This window comes from Ctenocephalides felis, unplaced genomic scaffold, assembly GCF_003426905.1.
Source record: "Ctenocephalides felis isolate EL2017-DRISC unplaced genomic scaffold, ASM342690v1 CF-g0.4_SCAFFOLD_01604, whole genome shotgun sequence".
Classification (NCBI taxonomy): Eukaryota; Metazoa; Arthropoda; class Insecta; order Siphonaptera; family Pulicidae; genus Ctenocephalides; species Ctenocephalides felis.
Genome location: NW_020537758.1, coordinates 28,795,481 through 28,816,170, shown reverse-complemented (window position 1 = coordinate 28,816,170; position 20,690 = coordinate 28,795,481). Strand labels below are relative to the sequence as shown.

General features: G+C 31.3%; 1 protein-coding gene across 1 annotated transcript in view; it reads left to right on the top strand.

Annotated features, from left to right (window-relative positions):
- The first annotated feature begins 342 nt into the window (after positions 1-342).
- Positions 343-20,690, top strand: part of LOC113373258 (tribbles homolog 2-like) — a 42,946-nt gene continuing 22,598 nt past the window's right edge. Inside the window, exons 1-3 of the mRNA XM_026613557.1 lie at positions 343-668; positions 4,277-4,886; positions 17,270-17,565. Of these exons, the coding sequence (XP_026469342.1) occupies positions 4,539-4,886; positions 17,270-17,565 (644 nt within the window). The 5' untranslated portion in view covers positions 343-668; positions 4,277-4,538. The remainder of the gene's footprint in view (positions 669-4,276; positions 4,887-17,269; positions 17,566-20,690) is intronic.

The following is a 20,690-nucleotide window of genomic DNA, read 5'->3' as shown; positions in this document are numbered from 1 at the left end:
AAAATTTAAGTACATAAAATTTCGAATCGTGCTAAATGGAATAAAATCGTGTAAAAAAATTAAAAATATTCAATTTTCAAACCGTGTTATATCAAAACCGTGTATAAACAGACTTAGGTGTAGTTAGTTACTAAGTAAATTTAAATTTATTCGGTGAAGCTTCTGTAAGTCTGGAATGTAAACGCAGCTTATCCTGCTCCGTGCCGGTCGCTTGTATGAGTTTCATGAGGCCATTCCATCGCTAACACATACAGAGTGCCGGTCGCACGTTTTCCTTCGCACTCGTGTCGGCTCCGATGCTCTGTCGCTGCTCCACGCCTACGTTCGTGTAATAGCGTAGCTCGCAGGTTGTGTGATAATGCTCTCCGGCTTTTACCGACAGTATCAAAATGGAGCTCGGCGAGCCAGTGTTGTGTGCGGAGTATCGTATGTAAATTTTGTTCTCGGGCGGTATCCGGCCCAAATAGGAAATTGTCCGTCTGCTTCGTTGAGCGATATTTTTGTAAGGATACACACAGTGTGGAATATTTGTTACAGTGATTTGAATGAGTTTTGAAAATTAGTGATTTGAAGTGTTAATTGTGCCACCAATTGAGGAAGCCGGATTAGCTTAAATCGATGGCCAATAATTTTGGGTCGATTCCACCTTAGAACAAAATATTATTAAGGTAGCAATTCTTATTTTTAATATTTTTGAAAATATTAACCAATTATTTGTTATTCGCCATGTCAGTCACTGCGCCTGACAAAGTTTTACATGAGCCATAAATCTCACATACAAATTTTTTAAAAGGCCACGTTTTACACTAAAAAACAGTTTTAATATAGGGCCACATCAGTCATATATGTGTGAAATAAAAAATAGTTTTGTGGTATCATTGAGAACACCAGAAAATCAATGTTTTTCTTTCCCTCCCTTGTAGTTTTTCCTATTCCTAATTTGTTATCATTAATCACTTTTTTCATTTTTATGAGTGTTTTTTCCAAATTTGTGCTTTCATGCTTTTTGGTCCTGTGCTTCAGCTTTCAGTTTCCTGTATTTCTTTTTGAAAATATCAACTAATTATTTGTTATTCGCCATGGCAGTCACATGTGCCTGACACTAAAAAGTTTTACATGAGCCATAAATATCACATACAAATTTTTCAAAAGGCCACGTTTTACACTAAAAAACAGTTTTAATATAGGGCCACATCAGTCGTATATGTGTGACATAAAAAATAGTTTTGTGGTATCTATCATTTTGGGTCGATTCCATCTTGGAACAAAATATTATTAAGATAGCAATTTTTAGTTTTAATATTTTTGAAAATATCAACCAATTATTTGTTATTCGCCATGGCAGTCACATGTGCCTGACAAAGTTTTACATGAGCCATAAATCTCACATACAAATTCTTTAGAAGGCCACGTTTTACACTAAAAAACAGTTTTAATATAGGGCCACATCAGTCATATATGTGTGAAATAAAAAATAGTTTTGTGGTATCGTTTTGGGTCGATTCCACCTTGGAACAAAATATTATTAAGGTAGCAATTTTTAGTTTTAATATTTTTGAAAATATCAACTAATTATTTGCTATTCGCCATGGCAGTCACATGTGCCTGACATTAAAAAGTTTTACATGAGCCATAAATCTGACATACAAATTTGTTAGAAGGCCACGTTTTACACTAAAAAACAGTTTTAATATAGGGCCACATCAGTGTGACATAAAAAATAGTTTTGTGGTATCTATCATTTTGGGTCGATTTCACATTGGAACAAACTATTATTAATGTAGCAATTTTTATTTTAAATGTTATTGAAAATATCAACCAATTCTTTGTGCAACACATTAATTGTCTTGTCAGTCATATTTGTCTGACGCAAAGAAGTTCTACATAAGCCATGTCAGATATATATGTCTAACATACGGATTTAGTAGAAGGCCACGTTTCAAACTAAAAAAAAAATTAATAATACTTGGCATACTTGTCAGAATCGGCCCATAAGTTTCCTTAATATATTTTTAACTAAATTATCTAATAGTTACCATGGCTCATGTGATTTTTTTCTTTTATTATAGTGGCGGTTAACGTGCTAAATATAATTTTATATTCGATATTTTATTAAAATGAATATTAATTCTATTGTATAAATTCGAGTTTTGAAACTCGTCATTTAATTACCGGTACTATGTGGTCATTCAGTACCAGAGCAGTGCTGTATTGTAATATTTCTCAATAATTTCCTATGGCCTTGGCCGTGTATGTCGAAACTCCGCGAAGACCTTACGTCAGTCTTCTGACTTGTAAACTTGCCACCTTCTTGTTTCTTTTAAGATCTGCAATAAACGATATTTAGAATTACCGGTTCATGAATGGTTTACGCAATTTAAATGACCAGGCCTTTTTAATTGGAACTCCTTTTGGCATAAAATATTCTATAAACACGTTTTCATGAGCCTGGCATTGGCTGTGAAGGTTCGTTTGGCTGAAATTTTTATATTTAGGCAGATCGAATAACTTTGATCACAGTCGGTTTAGGTGTATTTGTTTTTTCTTCTGTATTGGTATATTTTTTTATCACTTGGCACTTACGTGTGGAATATGATTTTCATGGCCTCAGTAGCCAAACATAGTTATACTTGTTAAATACACATTCTTCATTATATGAACAGATTTTATACTGCTACGTTTTGTAAGAGTTTTACCGACTGACGTAGACCGGCTACGCCGTTACGCGCATATTTCCTTCTACGTCATTAATATATAATATAAGAATTTCATGTAGATTTTCGAGGGGTTTTGTGTAATGCTTTAATCTATCTTTAGACAGATTTCTGCTTAGTCAACTCGCTCGTTAAATAAGCATATTTCATTGTCATAAGATTCTAAAAATAGTACGCCTAAATTTAGTTAGGAAATATTTGTAAATTTTATACGGCGCGTTAAAATAGCATCCGCAAATCGCAATATACTTTATTAAAAATAATAAGGGGCTTAATCATATAAACATATTTTCAACCACATTGCGCCTCACATTTGTTCTCTAAATTTAGAAATAAGCTTCGAACAATTAAGTTATTCCTTGTGCAATATAAACTTACACATTACTTCAAAATGAGTGATTAGTAAAGACCAACCATTCTATTGCTTTGTTGTTGACGACGCAATACTTTTCTAAAGCTTGATTGCGTATATGTTCACATGACATTGAATATATTACCTGAATGCTTTTTGACGAGTTTTACAAACTAATTTATGATTTTATCATGTTAAATAATATCTTATAGGGCTCAGTAAGTATAGTTTCAAGCACATCTTCACTATTTGTTTTGTATTATAATTTTTACACAAAACTTTTGTGTTGAAATCTATATTTAAATAGCTGTTTTAAACAACTAGATTATTTGCAGAATCTGTTGATCTAAAATATTTTCAAAAAATTGCTTGAAATCCTTGAGGATTAATTTAATTACTTTTTCTAAAAATACTTGTCGAATGATCTTTTGTACTTGTGATGAGTGTTTGCGATGATAAATAAATACCATTCACTAGAAGCCAAATGTTTCAAAATTCTCCGCAATTAGTCAGTCTACAAAATGAATCATTTTGTAGAATGCATGAGATATTTTGTTGTATTTTTACGTAATTATTTATAGAACTATATATTGTGTACATATTTAAATTAGTTAGCACAGAGCCAATTGATCAGTACATTTAAAAGAGTCTTTGTGTTGAAATAGCTAAGCATTGGAATTGCATATACGTTCAAAGTTTTATGTACAAAATTATTTAATCTGCAAATTGTTAATTATTATCGTTCATTTAGTTCTTAAATATATATATATATATATATATATATAATATATAGTTATAATAAAATATCGATTTATGTCATGATATAGTGACCTGCAACATACTTTTGTCAAAACAAAGAGCTATAAAATTAATCGTGATTTCATGATAGCCTAATATTTACGAGACTTTTATTGTATGCATGGTTTGTTAATTATAGTTTAGCTGAAATATTTTTTTTTAAATACAATTTACCCTACTTTTAGGATTTTGTATATTTTTAGAGTCGCCAGACAATAATGCACTTTAGCTCATGCATATTGTTCTGTCTCGCAATGTACTTGCAAGCACTAAATAAAATACTATATCATCGTTTCTTATCAACGGGAACACATAGTACAATGCCCCCTTGCATCGACAACAAAGGTTCACTCTATAAATCTAGATCAAACTGTTAATTCAATTTATAACTAGTTTTCTTCTATATTTTCAGATACCAGAAGTTGAAATACATGAACTCATCTTCATGGCACATATGTTCGAATTACGGACCAAATAGTTAAGAAAATTTCTGTGATATTTATAGTTATATCATTTAATCTCATCGCTGTAATTAGTTTTGTGGTGTGTGGTATACCGTAGCGAATGTGTAGTTCGTATTTAGTATCAACGGTGTTTTCCATAAATTGATGTTAAGGACAAAACGTTAAATCGGTGTTTAATTAATTAAATAGTGTAAAGACGCGTTTATTATAATGGAAGATTCGCCAGGCGTCGAACGTCAACCGCGCGTTATTCAAGTGACAACTAAACCAGACGCGCCTCGTGCTCAGTCGGTCCAGCCTGTAGCAGTTGTATCGCGAACGCCGCGACCAGATGCCTTGGGTGCAGGCGAAAGGTCGGCACCCGCGGTTCCTGTCGGTAGTCCAGGATCGCCGACCGACGACGCTCAGCCGAGCGTCTCGGCAACCGCGATTGTTAACCCTTGTTCATCGTCTTCGCCACTAATTCTTGCGGAAAGGTTCTTGGTTTTGGAAACTCTAGAAGGCAGTACACTTAGAAGGTGCATTAACCTGGACACGCAGCAAGAGATGGTCTGCAAGGTAAGCAATCAATTTTAGATTCAGATATTTTATAATACCGATTAATAATGTTGAAACTTGCTCAAAATATATTATTATTAATAAGTCATTCAACTTTTGTCGTAACCTTTCTCATGCACTTTTGGTTTTTGCTATTTCTTTACACGTTGAAAATTGTATATAATTGATATTCAAGTCCACTCAGCAATAAATTGATGTATTCATGATATCTATCTCACACTGCATTACGAAATATGTACTCACTTTTAAATTCGAAGGGTTCACTGCCCCTAAGCACACAAGGATATTATGTCAATACAAAATATCCCTATGATATAAACCTGAATGTTCAGGAAACAAGTTAAGGAATTAAATGCGTTCGTAACAAATTGTGAAATAAATTAAAACACGGAAGAAAAACAATTTAACTTCGCAATCGAACAACAAAATCACGAACGAACTTTGGAATTCTTTGATCAAGGTCGACCTTTGAATTAATTTTGCGTTTCAAGATACATATTATAAAGTAGAAATGGAAATTTTTCTTACCATCTGTTAGTCCATATGGTAATTCACTCTTTGGTTCCCCGAAAGTAATAAGAGAGGTCTTATTAATAAACTTGCATTGAAAATATTCAATGTTACTGCGCCCAGCTCGCTTGACCGGTCTGGAAATTCTTTCTATCTCGTGGCTAAGATCGCGGCATCTTGAGATTCTCACGACGACGCCCTGGAATAAATTTTTCCTCTATGGTCTGCTACTGTGGGAAATGAATATAAAGCATTGTTAATTCTTCCTTCAAGGAGTAATCGACCTTTGATGAAATCATCTGCATAATCGAATCGTGTGACGAAAGTCACCTGATGTTTAAAGTCTTAAGGACAATGTTGAAAAACCGTAACCATATTTTTTTTTTATTTTACTGTAAATATTTTCGAAATTATTATAATATTTTTACAGTCAGTTTGTAAATTATTTTTTTAAATAGTAATATATTAGAAATTTAAGATTAGAGAAAAAAACTTAAGCTATTATAAAAACTTGCAAAAACAAAGTTTTCAGTCTGTTTTCTGTGTATTTTGAACAACCAATGAACATAAAAACATGTTAAGTCATTTATTTTGATAATAAACATATTATCAGGTGCATATGTGATACCAATATTTATATATATGGTCATCCCTGTGATCTTGGTTGTAACTTGATATTTCTTTGTCTCGCGCTGCCAGCTGACGCCGTAGATCTTTTTTGCATTCTCTTATTTTTTTGCTTTATTCATGCGATGCGTCAGATATAAGTGACGTCAATACTTTGTTTTTGTGTTTTAAATTCATTTTGTATAATTTAAATTTTTTGGTCGCGTTTCCGCGTTTATAGGGACTGTGACAATATTTAATATAAATTATGATGAACAAGAAAAAAATACAAAACTGATCGATCTATAATAATGTTTTATTTCATAATATATGGCCACATAATTTATGAAATTTTGAATATTATTTATTTATTATATTGACGACAACTCATTAATTTATTTTTCATTCTTAATACCAAATACGGATGTTATGTTAGTTTGCAATACCTTGTGCAATTCTAAATATAATTGTTATATTTATGACGCATAATCTGGTCTAATGTTTTGCAATTCGCAAATGTCTAATCTACATAGACGTGTGGCATTATGACTATTTGTTTCTATTTATTCGCACTTGTTTGGTCTTGGCGGCTTATGCTATTCGTTATACAAAACTGGGTCGTATAGTTTCTATTCGATAAACTTACAAAATATTTAATGTACTTGTAACAATAAAATTTGTTGGCCGTAAAGTAAACTTGAAATGTTTAATTAATTCAAATTAATTGTACTTATAGGACATCTATATTATTCGGTTCTTGTTTTACAATAGTGTGAGTAAGACCGTAATAGGGTAATTGTTTAGGATAACCAAATTAAAAAATACCTAACATAAAGAACTCAAGTTTTATAAATTTTATGAGAACAATAGCCATGAGGTATTCTTATAGTGCTCTTTTAAAATTGTTTAAATAATTCCTGAGAATCAATAAATGCATTTTATTCTACATATTATATAAATATGTTTGTACCCTTTTCATACCCCTTTCGGTATGTCATAAATATGAATGTTTTGAACTTCAAACCAGTTTTACCAAATTGACAAACTTTATTCAATAGATATCTGATAGATAACTAGGATATCTGAAACACTCGGCCAAAATACCTGAAATAATTTTATCATTATCAAGTTTAGAGTGTATAAAAAGAATGTGGCACTTATAAGATTCCTGTATTAAATGTTCGCGGAAACGAATGAGAACAAAAGCGCTTTAGAACAAGTTGAAAGTAGCTTCCATTCAGAATGGTCATCGGCCTGTTCATAATACATCAAAAGCATTTACGACAATACTCTTCATTTATGGGACTTGTATGTGCAATGAAGTTTACATAGGACAAAGAAAACAACAATAGAGAACAAGTTTTACCTTGACTATTATTATGATACACGAAACTGGTTTGTCTTCGTGCGGTGAACTAGGTGCGCAAAAGCTTCGCGGAAGAGAAAGAAGATTCCCCTGGCGTTGACGAGCACAATCGGCTTTTATTTTGAGCATTTAAATACAACGAATTATCAGTTCTTTTGTCGAATAAGTACTTTCTCCGTATTCTTGTTTTTTATCGTTTTATTTTACATTTAAAACTTATTGTATATGCGACTATAAAAATAAGTGAGAACTTTTCTTGCACTGGGGCTGCAACTTTTATCGTATTCTAGTAACAATCAAACTTGATCTAGTGTATTGTAAATATTTTATGTCTGCAATGCAGATGTTCACGCTTGTCATAAAACTTTACATAGTAATATTTATTTAACGATTTTACGTTCGATTTTATTTAATAACGTAGCCTGACATATATAAAATTATATTACGCTAAGGATTTTGTTTGCAAAATGAGCCGAAATATGCACAATTATTACGCATAGTTGTAAACTTATTACAAGAGATTAGAGAATTTTGGTATGACCTTTGTAGGGAAAAGAATTTAAATGCACAATTTAAATAGTTAAAGTTCCACAGATAATCTATGTATACCATAAAAATAGGAGATTTAATAGCACAGGTATTCAATAATATTGGTTTTTGAATGTATCAATATATATTTTGGGTATTACTACGGCAGGTAGTTTTACCCACAATAATTGTTATGGCGGTCAATAAAATATGGAAAAGGTTTTCAAACATTTTAGTAAATTATAAAATCAATTATCAGATTCTTGTTTGTACTAAATAAAAAGCAAATGCGTTGGTAAAGTTAGAATAAAATTATTTATACTCCGATGCTATATTAAAACACAACCAATGCAAATAGTAAATAAAAAAATATAGTTATTTTTTTTAAAACCGATAATTCCGCAAGCTTTTGTAAAATCTTGATGATAATTTTCTTGGTTATTTAAATGAAACCCTTTAAATTTTAAATTCCATGCTTTTTAACCAGGCAATTTTCTAGTATTTAAAATTGCGCGTCTTAAAGGATTGTCAAAATACCTGAGATAAGATTTGTAGAAGATTAGTACCAGTGGTTTAACTTAACACGTTATAGAAACGCAAGGATTAGTATTGGGATAAAGTTAAATTTTCCAGTTATGTAAAAAGTATTCTGTCTAATTGTACACGTGTTGTAATATTGAAATCATTCTAAAAATAATTATAATTTAGATTCTTGTATTTATTTGCCTTTTATGATGAGTATGCCAATCCACATTTCATATGAAATGTCGTAGCAATTATGACTTGTATGATTTATTAAGCTTAAACCTTGCGGATTGAACTTAAATCTATAATGATACATACGAAGAAAATCAATGTATATGAGACACTCGATCATTATCAAAGCCTTCATTTCAATAAGAGATTCATTTATTACATTACTAGACAAATTCTAGTTACTTCTCCATATCTTGGAGTCGTTCTATAATCAAATTAAAAAACAACGGATATATATATATATATATATATATATATATATATATACAAGGTTGAAGTGTAAAGTATCTGGGTCAAAACATTTAGGTTGTATGGTAATATTCAATATACGATACTATCGCAGAAGGCTTCCTAATTGTCTAGTACACTAATCGCTGTATAGGTTAGATACAATGGATTAAGTAACATTACATCGACTCAATCAGAAAATGGTTTTCTCAAGATAAATATCAATTACATAATGTCCTTCATCAACGGGCAATACTTTGCAAATATTTCTGTTCATTTATAATCATGCTTCTTTAATCTTATTGCGAAATCAGTAGACTTGCCATTAGAAATCAATTAGATGTATGGAAAATACAAATATTATTCACTGTTTTGAGATGTATTTTTGCTTCTTAGGTGTAGCTTATTATTCTCATTTACTATAAACGTTCCTAGAATGAAATATTTACGAATTGCTAGATTGTATATTTTTACAATATTGCTTCTTACAATATATAAGTTTACTTGAGTATCTTTTTTCAGCATTTTTCCCAATCTTTTTCTAGTATTGGTTATGTATATATATATATATATATATATATATATATATATATATACTTATTATTCTCATTTACTAGAAACGTTCCTAGAATGAAATATTTACGAATTGCTATATTGTACATTTTTACTATATTGCTTCTTACAATATATAAGTTTACTTGAGTATCTTTTTTCAGCATTTTTCCCAATCTTTTTCTAGTATTGGTTATGTATATATATATATATATATATATATATATATATATATATATATATATATATAATATATATTAGTCTGGCCGAAGGCAGGATCATGGTATGAGAACACCAGAAAATCAATGTTTTCTTTTCCCTCCCTTGTAGTTTTTCCTATTCCTAATTTAGTATCATTAATCACTTTTTTCTTTTTATGAGTGTTTTTTTTCCAAATTTCTGCTTTCATGCTTTTTGGTCCTGTGCTTCAGCTTTCAGTTTCCTGTATTTTCTCTTCTCGCGCAAGTCATCAAACATCTTCATTCTTCTTCGAATTTTTTTCAGTCCTTCTATTTTACCTTCGACGACGTCATGAAGGAGGCATTCTTTTTACAGAATGGATCCAATCCAGTTTACCTTTCCTTTCAGAACCGTGCTCAGTAGAGTTCTTTCTTCGCCCACTCTTCTCAGAATTTCTACATTTGTTATCTTGTCCACTTTATTTTCTCCATTCGCCTCCAGCAAAAAACGTATAAAATAGATTGCAAATACATTTTTGTACATCATTAGTAGCCAAATTGTTAGGGCATGGATTTTCAAAATTTGAGTATCCATTACCGATTGAATAAACTAAAGCAAATATTTTATGTTCCGTAATTTATCAAACTGCTATGTAATTAGTTCAATGAGTCTCCTATTCAGAATTCTCCTGTGTGCGTTTACACCTATACGAAGGTGTATACACGTGTAAGTTGTATGCATAGCTGGCGTCTGGCGGTGCGACCACTGCCCTCGACACGATAACGCAATAAATATGACACACTGCCGCAATACTTATTACCTATACATAAAACAACATTGTAATAATGTGCGATATGGATCACAAGAGAACGCTTAACCAATATTACAGGTGCGGACGAAAGCGATCATGTTTGAACGAATACATTTTTCTAAAATTATTTGAATTTTTACTTCTTTATAATAAAAGCGTTCACGTCCGCGAACGTGTTAAGGACATTAAGGGGCTGATTCTGCCGTAAAATAGACCAATGTTATGGCAAGGCTATATTGTGTAGCAGTTTTTATATAAAGTGGTACTAAAACAGTCAAAATCCTATGTGGATGCTGTGCAGACTGCACAGTAGTGCAGTCACTCGTTTTAGATAGAAAACCTAATTTAAAAACGCACGATCGTCAAAAATAACAATATCATAACTGGGTCTTTGAGATTTGGCTTGATAACATATGAGTGTAGTTGTATTTTATGAATAAAACGCCTGATCGCGCAGTAAATACATGGCGTTTTTACAGTGTTTAGTAGCACTTTGTATAAAATCTGAAACGTAACATCTTGCCATAAATTGGTTTAAATTATTTTAATTTTCCTGGCTTTTAAAGTGTTACAATTCCTCTGAGAGTAATATATTACGACTCACGCAATGCCGCTTGATTTGGCATTAAGAATTGTTAAATCAGAATGTACATTTCAAAACCATTCTATCATACAGGTTTCTAATTCTTTTGAAGTTAAGTTTAGTGTTACTTAACCAAACATTTATTACTCTGCACCTTTAACGCAGCAGATGCAGAGCGTGTGCACGCCCGTGTGCGCCTTGCGCTGACATATAACGACCCAAGATATATTTATTCATTCAAGTCATTTAATTAGCAATATGTATACCGGTGCTGCAAACGCTCTTGGGCTCTTAGGCCACGTCGTTGTCTGAACAACAATTGCTCTCGATCTGCGTGAGGCAACGCACCCGCACACGGCGAATGAATAAAGTGAATAAAAAATCGTACAAAAAAGTGCGACGTTTAATAAAGAGAACTACTGCGGGATCACTAATTAGCCCGCCTGCTTGCACCGGTTGCGGGATATCGAAGAACCTAGAACACATTTTAGGATTTTCAAAAAGTTAACTAAAATTACTTTTCTAATAATTAAAGCTGATGTGTGTATGACAACTTGGTCCTACTGCCCAAATCAACAAAGTTATTAAATATATAGAGTATCCCAGAAGTCAACGTGATAGTATTGACCGTACAAGTAACCTTAATGAAATAATTAATCATCTTGACCTAGTTCAGATTTATTGGAATAAAATTCAGATAGGAAAATGTAGAGTCTAGAATTTGCCCAACCAATAAATACGTCTTCAGATATATTGGACTTGAATCACTAATGTTTGTGTGTAATTGTTCTATCTATCTAATATTCTCTATTCTTTAACTCTTTACTTCTTATTATTTCGAATATTTTCTCTACATTCTCCTTCATATATCTCTTGTCTGCTTAATCAAAGGTGCGAATCGTTCAAAAAGGTCACATGACGCTCGATTTAGTACGCGGACATGCCCCGAAGATTTGTTGCACCAGGGCGAGCTTTTCGAAACGTTCGTAATTTATTGCGCGCTAGAAGAATGTATTGCAAATAATATGTAACTCGATAGAAAACTGGATCACAATTTCCCAAAAGGTTATATGTCTATATCGCATGAATAATGTAGAATTGTGGAATCGATAGTTCAGTGATAAATTGCAGTACGAGTAAACTGCCTGTGAGTAAATGATGGAAGGAAGTAATATTGAAATCGTCGATGTCATATAAGAGTATGTAATTTTGCACAAAGTTTCAAGATACGCATTTCTACGTTTATGTTTCCAATTTGATAAAAATGATTGAGCAGTGGAGTAATGACTTATCAGCAATGCTAGCCATGTATCAATGGCACAAATAAAGAAGAAAAACAAACAACGATTCGCAAATAGCAATTTGTTCGCGATCAACACTTCTAGTCGAGATATCGGCTGAGTTCTCCATGAATGGCGCGGAGTAGAATATAGAGACCCTGACATACTGAGCCGGTCGGTCTGGCCGCGAACGGGCCACGCGGTTTTGCGAAAAACGGGGACGGCGGGAGGGAACACCATGCATAACACAAATCTACCGGCAATTCCACTCGCAATTAAACCTGATCTCTCGAACGAGCTATTTCACCTCGCAACAGATAATAATGTTGTGTATTATGCATTTGCGAAACTTTGTCTTAATTGATCGCGAGCATTTATATGCATTCGGCGGAGCTGTTTGGACTCGAGCTGTCACGCACTGGATTAGATTGGTTCAATTCGCTCGCGAGATACGAACGATTGTAATATAATTATTTAGACATATGCATTATTTTGGAAATGAATAATACTATTTATTCGTCAATATTTTTCACATGTTTTAGATAATTTTCTTGGACAACACTTATCACTTTAATTGACCCTTGGAATAAAGACATAAACTTATGAGTCTATTTGATAACTTAAATTTTAGTGACGAAATTTTATTACAATTCTGTTTAAATTTAACTTTAAATATATAACATTGTTTTTATGAATACATTTTATTATATTTATATTCATAAATAAGAGTAGCGAGAAATCTGTGAAAATAACAACTTCTTAATACAATTTTGAGCATAATTCATTTATTCAAACTGCTGAAATAATCGTTAGCCGTTCATTCTAAATTTAGTAATAACAACATTGCAAATTCGCTCAACTCTATAATTGCTTAATCGACACAAAGCATCGGCCATCAATTTAGAGGCGGCCATGAATAAAACACTTTGATACATTTTTTTATACGAATTTTTGATTCGGTCTTATTAAGCGTGTAAAGTAGTAATTGTTAGTTCTGTTCGATTGAAAGATTTATGTTGATACATGGACGAACACATCACTGTTTCATGTACCAATTACATTGCGAAATCAGTCCTTCATTGAGGCCAAACCGCTCGTTGATTATAAAGAGTGTAAAGGTTAAGTTTCGTCATATGCCATAATCAGTATACATATTTAGATCGAGAGTAAATAAGTATTAATAAAGAAATTATATTAATTTTGATAAAGTTCAATTAAGAATTGTTTTGCTATTGCTAATATGATATTATATTTGCCACGATAAATATTGCAAAAGTGATTTTGAAATTGCATAAGAAACGGTTCATTTTATTATAAATTTTCTTGTACTGAAAAACATAAAATTGAAAAATAATGTTGCAACCAATGTGGTTTTAGCATATTGTAGAATTAAATTACTAATTGATTTGGGATTTCAAAATTTCTACTAATTTCAATTTTACATAAATATTTAATTAAATGGTATTTTAAATTTTCAAGCAACACCGCAATCTCGACAAGCATGAATTGAATCAAAGAAGATCTACAGTACGTGTTTTTGCCTGTCATCTCGTTGTCAACAGAAGTTCAATGATAAATTAACTGAAAATCGTCCGTAGTTCCTGTCCTTTGTGTCTTAATGACAAATAGTGTTAATAAAACAGTTGCGACATCGTAATCACATTTATGTGAACTTACGTATAGCCATGAGAGGCAATGAATAGACCTTATGTCGTCATGGTAAAGATTTTTGAAATGATATCGTATCAATTGATGATAAGATATTATTATTAGACTTACGTATAAAGAAGATTTTTGTCAAAATTTGATGTTGTTTTTGCATCACAAATACAAAATTGCGCTCTAATTATGTATTTGTAGCTTTAAATGTGCCAATTCCATCTGAATATAAACAATTTCAGATTAGGTTGGCACTTGCAAAGACTATTAAGCAAAAAGGAGCATTTATATGTGGCGTGCTTTGCAGTGGGTGCACTATTCAAATACTTTATACTAGAAATATTTTTCATGGAAAACAACGTTTGCCGGGTCAGCTAGTTTTGTATAAAACTGTTGAATGAATTAATTACCTACGTACGTGGTAATCATATGAATTTTATGAATGAGAACTCTATTAATGTTTCGTTTATAAAATGCCCATCGTTAACTATACTATAATCGCTTAATTCGTGTATTAAGAAATATATTAGTTAATTACCATTGTTCAAAGTATATTTATATAGGTAGTACATTTCGCGAATTGTGTGAACAATGTCACCGAGTTTTTTTTGTTCGTAATCGGGTATTACAGCGTTCAGATAATAGAGGTCGACCGTAATTGTCAAAATATATCGTCGTGGGTTGCCGTGACATGTATTTCTGAAGTTCACCTTGAATTGGAACCATGATGTAGAGTTTTTTTGTTTCAAGTGCTGACAGCCTCGTTCGGTACCCTCTTTGTCTTTTAAGCGTGACATAATGTAGTTTTTTTTAGAGGTGTGACAAAACTGTATTGGGATAGGTAGATAGAATCGGAAATTATTTGTATTAAAAGAATATTTTGCTGTTGAAGTTGAGAAAATTGTGCTTCATTTTGAGAAGCGCTGTACAAAGATTAGAAGGTTTCTTATCCTTCAAAGTTTATTAACTAATCCTAGAGCTGAATCGTATAAAATCAAGTTCCGGCGTAGTCGGCGCAATACTCACGTCATTGGCCAAACTTCCGTTCAGGTTTCCGAAAGGCTCATAATTGCATTGCGATATTCTATATGCAATAACACTTTGGAAATACTCAACAGTGGTTAACAAATCCACATATATTATGATATGCTTGCCTGTTTTTCTGGTAGTATTATGTTAATAGATAGATTTCTGTGACAGACAATAGACGTTTAGTAATACATTTTACGACGAGTATTACTGTCTAAAATGTCATTAGCCAATTGGCATTTAACAAAGTATATTTAAATTTTACTAACATGGGCTGCATTGAGTGATTTCATCAAACAACCTACAATATTTCGAGTTTTGATCAATTGCGCACAGTATGTTTTTTGTTAATAAACGAGTTATGTGCTTTGATGATATCAATTTTTTAATTTGTGTCCGAATTCTCAAACGCATTCGATTTAGTTCGCTTTGCTTCAATGATATACTTCACTTCGGTATGTTTACGTTTGATATTTAATATAACATATTTTATTACATTTCCTTTGCTTTCGGCCCGAATAGATTTATCATGATATAGCAGGTGTAGCTTAAACTCAAACTTACTGTACCGAGTATGGAGATAATGTAACAATGCTCTTCCGTTTTGCTTACTGTTTGCACATTTTGTGTATAAATTTACATTGCATATTATGAAATAGCTGTAAATATCCATAAACATATAAACAAAATACTTTTGCATACGTGCGTTATTGTGTTATTTATTGTGACATTGTATGCTATCTAGTTTTACTGCATATTTATACATAGTCTGTAATAACTTTATTGTTGCACAAATGAGCAGATATAAATGATTGCAGTTTTGATGACGTACAAAATACTTTGAATTGTTCAATAATTCATTTGTTAGTTATTATTGGGCACGTGTATGGTGATTTGGTAATTTAGATATTACATAAATATACAAATATTTTTGTTCAAAAAATGCATTACATTGTAATTGTTATTTTGTTACTATTTTGTATACTATTTTGAGCTATATTTTGTAATCACTAATGCTTTATTTGATTATATTACGTTTTATTTTACGTTTATTTATCATAATACTGTGTAACTAATAGTATACATTTTTTTATATAAATTTTTCATAGAAAGCTTAGAGAGCTTTCGAAGCTTTCTTTTGCGTATCGGGCACGCGCCACACACGTGCGAATTGTTACCATGTGTTCTTATCAAAGCATGCAATATTCGTAAAAATAAAAGTTTTTTGTTTCTTTAAGCTTAAAATGTACCTAAAACTTATATGACAAGCAAATTATAGATCCATTTTCTTTTAATTTTCAAATTACACAAAAAATTAATAACTGTAAGATGAAGGTGACTATTAGTCGTATTATATTTGTTCCGCTGCTTGATTGTTTCATTAATCAGCAATGAGCATGTTGATATGAAGAATGCCCCTGCAAAATATTCTCATTCATTTGCCATTTCCTTAATGTCCTTGTCCTCATTACCAGCAAAGAGTATTTTAATTTTTCACCAGAATCTATAATTAACTATCTAATACTAATTTATTTTAGCGCTTGTATTAATCAGTATCTAATTTACCTTCGTTTATATCATAGTATTGATATTTATTATTAAGCCATATACGCACTTCTAAAAGTTTTGTATTTAAAAAAATCGGGTGTGTATTCAGGCGTGGTTATCTTCATGTGATTACATTTGATATGGGAGTGGATAGAGCTATTATTAATTCATAATGAAAAAGGTTTGTCGCTTTATCACACCTAAATTTGAATCAGAATTGGAACAAGCATGCACGAGAGTATTGATTAAGATTCCAATGGTAACGAATATTTTAAGGGTATTATCGCGAAACTTATAATTAAAATCAGAATGGAAGCAAAAACTCTGTCTCTAATTTCTTAAAATGAATTTAAGTTTGTTATATAACATATGGCTTGCGAAAGATTACGACAGGAGGTTTGCGAGCGTTCTGCAGGAGGTATTTCGGAATGAAATACGAAATTACTGTGCGTTTAGCCATGTATCCGAAGGGTATTTGCAGAAAAGTGAATGTTTAGCTCTGTATAAAATAGAAGCACATACTATAGGATACGTAATATTTAAGGTTTTATTATATGTTTGTTTTTTATAGCCAATAGCTCTATTAGTAATAATCTTTACACATCCCTTGCCATTAAAATTCCTTATATATATTTCAATTATTATTCTTTATCTATAACCTTCAAACTCCTCCTCTGATCTTTCACGAATCATTTATTTCAGTCAGTTATCCGATGTAATTAACATCGTATTAACTTCTAATTCCAGGTCGTTCCCAGGAGCTGCGGGTCAGCTCTTCTAGGAGTGCATTTCCTGCTGCAGGAATTGGAGCACGTTTCACATCCAAGAGAGGTGGTTTTAGGTCCAGGAAGGGCTTATCTATTGTTCGATAAAGCTCAAGGCGGTGATTTACATTCACACGTCCGAGCAAGGCGGAGATTGAGGGAACCCGAAGCTAGAAGGCTGTTTCGTCAAATGGCAACTGCGGTTAGGGATTGTCATAAACTAGGAGTTGTTTTGAGGGACCTTAAGTTGAGGAAATTTGTATTCGCGGACGAACAAAGGTGGGTTAACTTATTATTTTTGTATTTTTATTTCATTTCTCCCATATGGATCTTTTAACCATTTGCCCGGGTATAACGTGTGTGGCTCGTGATGATGTACAAGTGCCATCTCAGGCAATAACGAGCTACACACGTTAGCGATAGCAAGAATTTTGCTTGCGCTTGCAATTTAAATTCTTTTTCGGCACTGTCCAAGCTAGATCAATTTCCCGGTTAAGGGGTTAATGTTCTTTTCCTAATTTGTTTATCTCAGGGTCATCATCTAAATTTTTTAAATTTTTATTATATCAAAATCAAATCAAACTGTATGCTTTTTAAGCCAATAGATTATCGCTTTTGTCTTCGTAAATATGTTGCAGATATCTTTATACGTTGCTCGACGTGTTAAACACATTTATAAATGTGTAGGCAGCTAGCCGTCTCTTCATAATTTATTTAACACATTTTTATACACACGAAAATATATGAATAAACGATGTTTACTAAGATTTGCTTGTCATCGCATTATCATGTATCATATTTTTGGCAACAATGTTTCTGGGACTAGAAATGATAAAATCTCTTTATGTTATATTGGACTGCTTATTCACAATAGCTTTTCGCACATGTTGCAAAGAATCGCAATTTCGATTTTATATTTTTAATATTTTTGCATTTGAATGCTATTTGATCATATTGTTTTGGCTCGCGTCGAATGCTTTTACTCTATATTTTTCGTTGTCTAGGCATTAAAACATTAGCCACATAGTAGTTGTTAAATCAATTCTTTTTACCATGGTCTTTTGCAATTCCATCGATCTAACTACGAAAACTATAGCGTGCAGCGCAAAATCTATATTTAACGTGAAATTGACTCTTCGTACATGTATGTTTAACATTTAGCGAGCATTTTATTTTAAGTCATTTGATGTTTTTAGGTGAGTAGAGTAGGTAACTTGGTATGTGATTATTTTCATTTGCAATTTGGCATTAAGTATAACTTTTCTATGTCGAGTGCCAAAAATGTTACTCATCCTGAAATCATTATCAATATAAATCTTTTTGGCATGAAATCTGGAGTTAGTTTTTTTCTTATACTTTTAAATTTAGAACAAAAATTTGTACGCTGAAACTTTCATTAATGAAGTATAAAAATAGCAAAGCTTGTTAATTGAATCCCGACTTTCGTTGGCTAGCAGTTGCCAATTTATATTCATAATATGCATAATGATCAGCATAAATCCCGGAAGCTAAAACTATTATAATATATATATATATATATATATATATATATATATGCGTAATATCCGCTCTTACTAAAGTACCACAAAATAAAAACATTCAACGCCATCACAACAGCTGCTTCTGGTCCAAAACACTCAACAACCTTGTCTCAAAAGGGACGTTTTAAATCTAACGAAACTTCAGTCTATATATAAAAAAACTTCAAAATATGTATATAATATAATTAAAGCGAACTGAATATTAAGTTATAATTAGTCTCAATTTTACTTTATAATAATAATATATTAATTTTTTCGAGCAATGCTTCAACTCTTGATACATTACAGTGTTGTTACATTTCTATTTCATGCACATATTCTTTGCGGGCATTTTTATCTCTACGATAGACTAATAATTTAGTATACTCACAATTTTACAATGACCATATATGTTTTATAAATATCCCTTATCAAACTTCTATTTATCAAAATTCTCTAAAAGATACATTGTAAGATGTGTTGGTGTGTGTGGTTGCGCAGCGGAGATCAACAGAACCATGTGGCCTGTCGGGTTTTACAGGTTTTAAAATTTAAATGCGATCCTTCGGTGTTTTTACGAGAAAAAGGTCCGACTGTGTAGTATACGAAAACAGCTGCTCTGTCGATCGGGTTTTAAAAGACATGTGAATGATATCGATTTTCATTTTACATAATATGCACATGGCTTCTTATGAGAAGCATGTGGAAGTTCATAACGAATTTGTCATTTTGATTGATTGTTGAATTTAGGAATCGCGGATCAACATTATATTAATGGAGTATGACATGAAATTACTTGAGCTGCTCATTTTACAACAATTGTTTCTTAATTAAACTTATTAGACAAATTAAAATTTGAAATATACAATTACTTTAAAATTTATATATTATATGCCGGGTATATAATTAAATTGTTATACTTTATCTGCCAACTACTCTTATAAATAGATTGTTATTTTGTTATCGTAGATACTTATCAAATATTCTTTTAACAATGCATTGTAAAATTAATAATGCACCTTAAAATTATATACAGTCTACAATATAAATTGTTTTAAATTTAAAATCTATATTAATTTACGAGCTCGAAAGAAGTGCGCGTTATTCTTTCGAAATATTGCGCAATAAACATGTACTTGAAACCCATTAATGCGTTTATTACTCTACAATTGTTACAATAGTTACTTTGTTTGTTACTAGTTATTTAAATATAAATTTGTGAATAATGAAGTAAATAAGTGTTGGCTTTACGATAATTTTCATTAATAAATAGAAAAAGGATTAATGAATCAAATTTTATTAAAGTAACTAAATATTTTTCAAAAATATTTTTGGAAGTCATAATAGCAAAGCATAGCAATAAATAGTGAACTTCACGCTTACTTATCGTTAGAGCTTTTAGCCCACCTACACTATTTCATTTCTATATTCTATACTATTTCCATATATATTCTATACAATCTTTATATATCCTGCACTCTTGCTTTTCTTCTTACTTCTTTTTTTTTCAAATTCTACTCAACAAATCTACAAAATATCTAAACAATAAAATTTTTAATTTAATATTGTTTTTAACGAATTATTTTTTGTTTGACTGTAATATTTGAAACATATTTGCTTATGGAACATTTCTTCATTATGGATCACCGCTATATAATAAAAGCGCTAATTATTTGTTAAACATAATTATAAATATTTTAAATAAACATTTTTAAAAATTTTAAATTAAGTATTTATAAACATCTATGAAATATTGTGTATATTTTATTTATTTCAAGTATTAAAACATTGAATAAAATAAAATAAAAAAAAAAAAAGTATTAAAACATATGTATGTTTTTTTTTTCATACCTAAAACAATATCAGCACGTTTTTGTTTTGTCG